Source organism: Pygoscelis adeliae, unplaced genomic scaffold, assembly GCF_000699105.1.
Source record: "Pygoscelis adeliae isolate BGI_AS28 unplaced genomic scaffold, ASM69910v1 Scaffold436, whole genome shotgun sequence".
Classification (NCBI taxonomy): Eukaryota; Metazoa; Chordata; class Aves; order Sphenisciformes; family Spheniscidae; genus Pygoscelis; species Pygoscelis adeliae.
This window is the reverse complement of record NW_008825051.1, coordinates 1,337,077-1,342,297: the sequence shown is the minus strand read 5'-3', so window position 1 is coordinate 1,342,297 and position 5,221 is coordinate 1,337,077. Positions and strand designations below refer to the sequence as shown.

Here is a 5,221-nt window from a genome sequence, read left to right as displayed (position 1 = left end):
TTGTGTCACTGACCCCTTTGTTCCCTATTGCTGCCTCCCTGGAGCCCTGCCTGGAGCCCTGCCTGGAGCCCTGCCTGGAGCCCTGCCTGGAGCCCTGCCTGAGCAGCCCAGCCGCTGCACTGGGGCTGCCGACTCCAGCTCACCCGAGGGCTGAGACCTTCCCTGCGAGTAAGGACTGGAGCGGCAGCTTTCCAGTGCTAAAAATTACTTGCAAAGTGACGCCGTGACACTGCCAGCGTGCCCGTCAGCTGGTCTGCATCCCCCGCAAGCACCATCCGATTTTTTTACACAGTGTTTTTATACGTGTAAGCCTGTAAGTAATTGAGAGGTGCCTTTTCCCCCACCCCCAAGCAGAGGTGATTGCTAGGGGAACGAGAGCCTCGGTTCAAGCCCTGGACTGAGCACGATGCCCCTGTATTACAAGTGCCCTATGCACTGGGGTGGCCTGATACGGACTGAGGATTTGGCTCAGCATTAGAATATCTGAAGGGTCTTGCGTCTGTAAAATAGGTGAACACCACAAATTAAAGGTTTTCCAGAAGAATGGAGCCATCTCCTGCCCAGCTCCGTTGCTGACTGCTGTCACGGGTGCTGGTGTAAAACTTTCTCCCCTGGACTGCATCCTGGGCTGCTAAGTGAGCCGTGTCTGCTCTCCGGAGAGAGCCGCGGGCAGTGAGGTTTATTGCTGGGGGATCCCTCCTGGGATGGGACTGGGGACTGCGGGGCCGCTCCCCCGAGACAGGTCCCATCCTCGTGTCCGCTCTGTCTCCCGTGGGAAGCCCTGCCCTGCCCAGGGGAGCCAGCGGAGGAATCCCGCTTGCTCTTTCAGAAGCCCATCTCCAGCTCTCCTCCCGCCCGCCTCCCTCCGGTTTCAGCTCTCGGGTCAAAATCTGTGGTCTCCAGCAGGGACTTTGCTGTTTGTTTCCCGGGGCACCCCCGGCTCCTCTGCGCGGGGGCGTTTGTGGGATGCGGCCCTGTGCGCGCAGCCAGCACAAATCCTTGAAGCAGCTCCGTACAAACAGTCTGTGCTGGGCAGCCGCCTTCCCCCGGCCCCTTCCGTCGCACTCTCACCAACCACACGTTGGTGAGAATTTAGTGCTAGTGGAAATTTAAATCTTAATGGTCTAATCGCAGAATTATTACTAGATCTAACCGTTACACAAGAAGAAAATATTGCTAAAGTTTCAACAATAACATAGCTAACACTTGATTTCTGTACATTGAGTCATTGCTCTTTGTTACCCCTGAAACCAGTTTTGCCCAACTCCCAAGTTTTCTTTATCCAGCAGTAAGCGGCCTCTGGAGTTGTGTGACTGCGGGGTTCGTGGTCCTGGTGTCTTCAGGATGATCCTGCACCTCCCTCCCATCCAGCGCCCGTACTCTTCTGTAACTGCACCTTCAGACTGTGGCCACAAATACTCCGCGCTACGCAGAGCAGCTTTTTACTACTCTGTGTGCAAAAGCTGTATCGCACAATTATACAGCGCTGAGCGAAACTAAAATGAATTAAGCAATGACCATCTCATCGTTAGAAAACTTGTTACAGCTATGCAAGCTAGAACAGGCGGAGCCTCACGAGGGTGGTAGTGTTGAACCATGTGAATGTGGTTCTGCTGCGGGAGGACGCTGCTGGCTGTAAATTGGCGGTTTCACACGCAGAATTGGGACATTTTGTGGGGAGGAGTCGGCGTCATCCCTGTTTATGGGAAGTGCTGTGCTGTGACTGCTGATGCGGGGTCCTGCAACACTCACCCGGCGCGGGGCAGCCCCCGGGAGAGTGGGGCCGAAGCTGGCTGGGCTGCAGCTCACGCTCCCCGCGTGTGCCTGGAGCAGGACAGGGACGGTCCTGCAGCGGCTGTCTGGATCTCGTCCCCCTCCTCGCAAGCACCGATAGCCCTGGCTTGCCAGGACACCGCCCGCTAACCAGCCTGCCGGTTTCTGTTGGTGTTTCAGAGTCTCCTTCCACAGCCTCCTAGTGAAGATGCAGGCAGACTCCATTCTTCACAGCGGCTACTTCCACCCTGTGCTACGCTCCTGGCAGTGTACAGCAACCACCTTCGATGCCTCCAACCTCATCTACCCCATTTTTGTCACGTGAGTGGGGCCTGGCTCTCTGGGTTAGGGATGGACCAAGCTCAGGTTGACTGGCTTAGGTGCTCCCTGAGCTCTTAGATAGGTTCAGACTCCCCAAAAGACCCCCTGTGGACAAGCCTGGGGTAGGGGCTTCCTTCTCATGCCAAGTCCTCACGTCTCTGTCCCATCCACCTCCTGCAGTGACAGCCCTGATGCAGTGGAGCCGATCCCCAGCCTCCCTGGACAAGCCAGGTAAGAACCCAGCCCCTCCAAGCTGCGTGCCAGTCGCTGCCGTGCCCCGTGCCTGAGCAGGGTTGATGTGTGGCCTGAGATGAGCATGGGCCAGGGGTGACGCTTCCAACCTTCTGTGGTCCCTGCCTTGGGGATCCCCCAGCATCAGGCAGGGCGGGAGCATTCGTCCATCATGGAAGTGGAGGGAATCATACTGGGGATGCTGGGAAAATACCAGCACTGGCAGGGACAGTGCCAGGGTCTCGCGATGTCCCAGAGCACTCGCACGCTGCGTGGGCTGGGCACACAGGGAAGCTGGAAGCGAATGGGCTTTCCAGCAGCAGCTAGAAAACCTGTGCAAGGACACGGGCTCTGGTCCTGCATTAGATCTTGCTGGACTGGCAGCGCCCGTCTTCATCTGCCGCTACGTTAGCAGGGCTGTGGTCAGAAAGGCCCCAGGGGGATGGTCCTGTGGGGAGGCGGGCTGGATCTGCAACCGGGAAGCCGAGATAAGGGATCCAAGGGCAAGGCATGCTCATCCTTTCAGAGCAAAGAGTGTCCATGCTGGGTAGATAACGCTCCTGTAGGCCCCGATAAGGTCCTGGATTGTTCCTCCCAATGTTCAGGCAACACCTCCCCCGTGCCTCCAGCCGCTGCTTGGCATGGATGCTCGTGGATGCTGGATCACTCGCAGACCAGCTTGCCCCACAGAGCAGGTCTGGGTGCCTGGCAGCCCCCTTCACTTTGCTCTTCTCAGGTACGGAGTCAACAAGCTGGAGGGGATGCTGCGTCCCCTCGTCGAAGACGGTCTGAAGTGTGTGCTCATCTTCGGGGTGCCCAGCAGGGTCCACAAGGCCAGCGTGGGTGGTGGTGGCAGGGGGCTTGGGGTAGCCACAGGGGTGTGGGAGAGCAGTGTGGGGCCAGGGGGGTCTCCTGATCAAACAGGAGTAGTTCAGGGTCTCTGGGCGTGCTTGCACCCCGCTCAGCAGAGCAGGATGGGGATGGGAGACTGTAGTGACACCCAAAAAGCTCCCAGAGCTCTTGCAGGTGGCCCTGAGACCTGCCCTCACTGCTCAGAGGCACTAATCCATAGCCCTTTTCCATCATTGGTGGTCACACCGCTCTGCGTTACAGGGTCTCACGGTTCAGAAAACATTTCCTGGGCAGAACTGCTGCCACGGAGGAGCCGGTGGGAAGCCCTCGGCTCTGCGTGCTGAGGCATTTATCTTCTCACAGGACGAGAGAGGCTCCGCCGCTGATGCGGAGGACACGCCTGCCATCCAGGGAATCAAGAGGATCCGCTCCACCTTCCCAGAGCTGCTCATAGCCTGCGATGTCTGCTTGTGCCCTTACACCTCCCACGGGCACTGCGGTGAGCGCACAGCCTGGGGTCCCGGGCTGCTCTTCGGGCACCTTCCCAGGACTGGGAGTGGCTGGGGGTTTGCTGTTTTCTGCTGAGGAGCTCTGGGTGCTGCTGGGACCTGTGCCAAGTCTTGGCTCCCCAGTACTGGTGCAGTTGAGCCTGAGGGACCTCTCCTAGGTTTTGAGAGCAGGCTGGGAGGCACGGGTGGTTAAGGCACCCCCTCCCTGGCCATCTGAATCTGTCTGAGCGCCCGTCTGTGTACCCCATCTCTGTCTTCCCTCCCCTGGAGCACCCACGTGTTGTGTCCGGTCCCTGGAGGGCTGCGTTGTTGGTCCCCTGGTCCTTATCCAGCTCCCTTAACATGTTCCCCGCTGTTGCTCTGAGCATCTGTGTAGCAAGAGCCACGCTCCCACCCTAGGGATCGAGGCAACCGGCCATCCGGCCCCTCGCCTAACCCCAGGTTTGTCTCCTAGGCATCCTGCGTGAAGACGGCACCATCCAGAACGAGATCAGCTGCCAGCGGCTGGCCGAAGTGGCGCTGGCCTATGCCAAAGCAGGTGAGGAGTCTCCTGGCAGCGGTGCCCGAGTTTGACTCTCGCAGACTGGCCCCTTCTCGCTTTCAGCAGGCCCAAAAGCAAACTGGGCCTGGCTCCAGCTGGGAGAGCTTCTGCTCCGAGCCGGGGGAGGCTCCCCCAGCCCTCCAGGCGCTGGCCCCGGCAGGGCTGCAGGCACGCGGGGCCCCTCGGGCCCTGGGGTCACCTCCTCCTGAGGCAGAGTCACAGAGATATGATGGATGGGCGCATCGCGGCCATGAAGAAGGCGCTGATCTCCAATGACTTGGGCAACAAGGTGAGCTCGGGATCTGCGTGTGCCAAAGGCAGGAGCAACATCCATGGGGAGGCTGCAACCACAACAGGTCCTGGGCAAGCAGTGGGAGAAGCAAACCCCCACCTTGCCCAGGACATGCCACAGGCATTTCCCTGCCCCGGCGCACACAGGAAGGCAATGTCCTTGGCCGGACACAGGGACAGCGAGGGTGCCAGGCCTCTGGCAGGGGAAGGAGGATGTGGGGCAGAGTATAAAACAGCCGTGGGAGGGAATCGCTGCTGCCCCGGCGCGGGGATGCAGCACCGAGCTTCTGGCCCTCACAGCTCAGCTCTCCTCTGCAGGTCTCAGTGATGAGCTACAGCGCCAAGTTTGCTTCGTGCTTCTACGGTCCCTTCAGGTGGGTCTGTCCCTCAGCCAGGAGTGTCCCCAGCCAGCACCGGGCTGGCCGGGAGGTGCGTCCCCAGATAGTTATTTGGGAATGGGGCTCAGCCAGAGCCTGGGCCACAGCTGGGGCCACGCTGCTCGCTTTGGAGCGCTCTCCTCCTACTTCCCAGTGCAAAAGGGAGACAAACATACCTTGCCCAGGAGAGGCTGGCTGGTGGGAAGACAACCTTGGGTGATCTTCCATCCCACCCCTTCACCCGCTCGTCCTGGGTGCTGGTGGCAAGGCAGGCAGAGAGGGAGCTGCCTGCAGCTGCCAGGGGCAGTGGGGAGGGGGGGCACAGG

The 5,221-nt window shown here is 59.8% G+C and overlaps 1 protein-coding gene across 1 annotated transcript in view; it reads left to right on the top strand.

Annotated features, from left to right (window-relative positions):
• Nucleotides 1-1,052: 1,052 nt before the first annotated feature.
• The window catches only part of ALAD (aminolevulinate dehydratase), a 6,654-nt gene continuing 2,485 nt past the window's right edge, over nt 1,053-5,221 (top strand). The window contains exons 1-7 of the mRNA XM_009326390.1: nt 1,053-2,094; nt 2,275-2,325; nt 3,062-3,158; nt 3,541-3,676; nt 4,141-4,245; nt 4,452-4,516; nt 4,837-4,947. Coding sequence (XP_009324665.1) covers nt 1,982-2,094; nt 2,275-2,325; nt 3,062-3,158; nt 3,541-3,676; nt 4,141-4,245; nt 4,452-4,516; nt 4,837-4,947 — 678 coding nt within the window. The 5' untranslated portion in view covers nt 1,053-1,981. The remainder of the gene's footprint in view (nt 2,095-2,274; nt 2,326-3,061; nt 3,159-3,540; nt 3,677-4,140; nt 4,246-4,451; nt 4,517-4,836; nt 4,948-5,221) is intronic.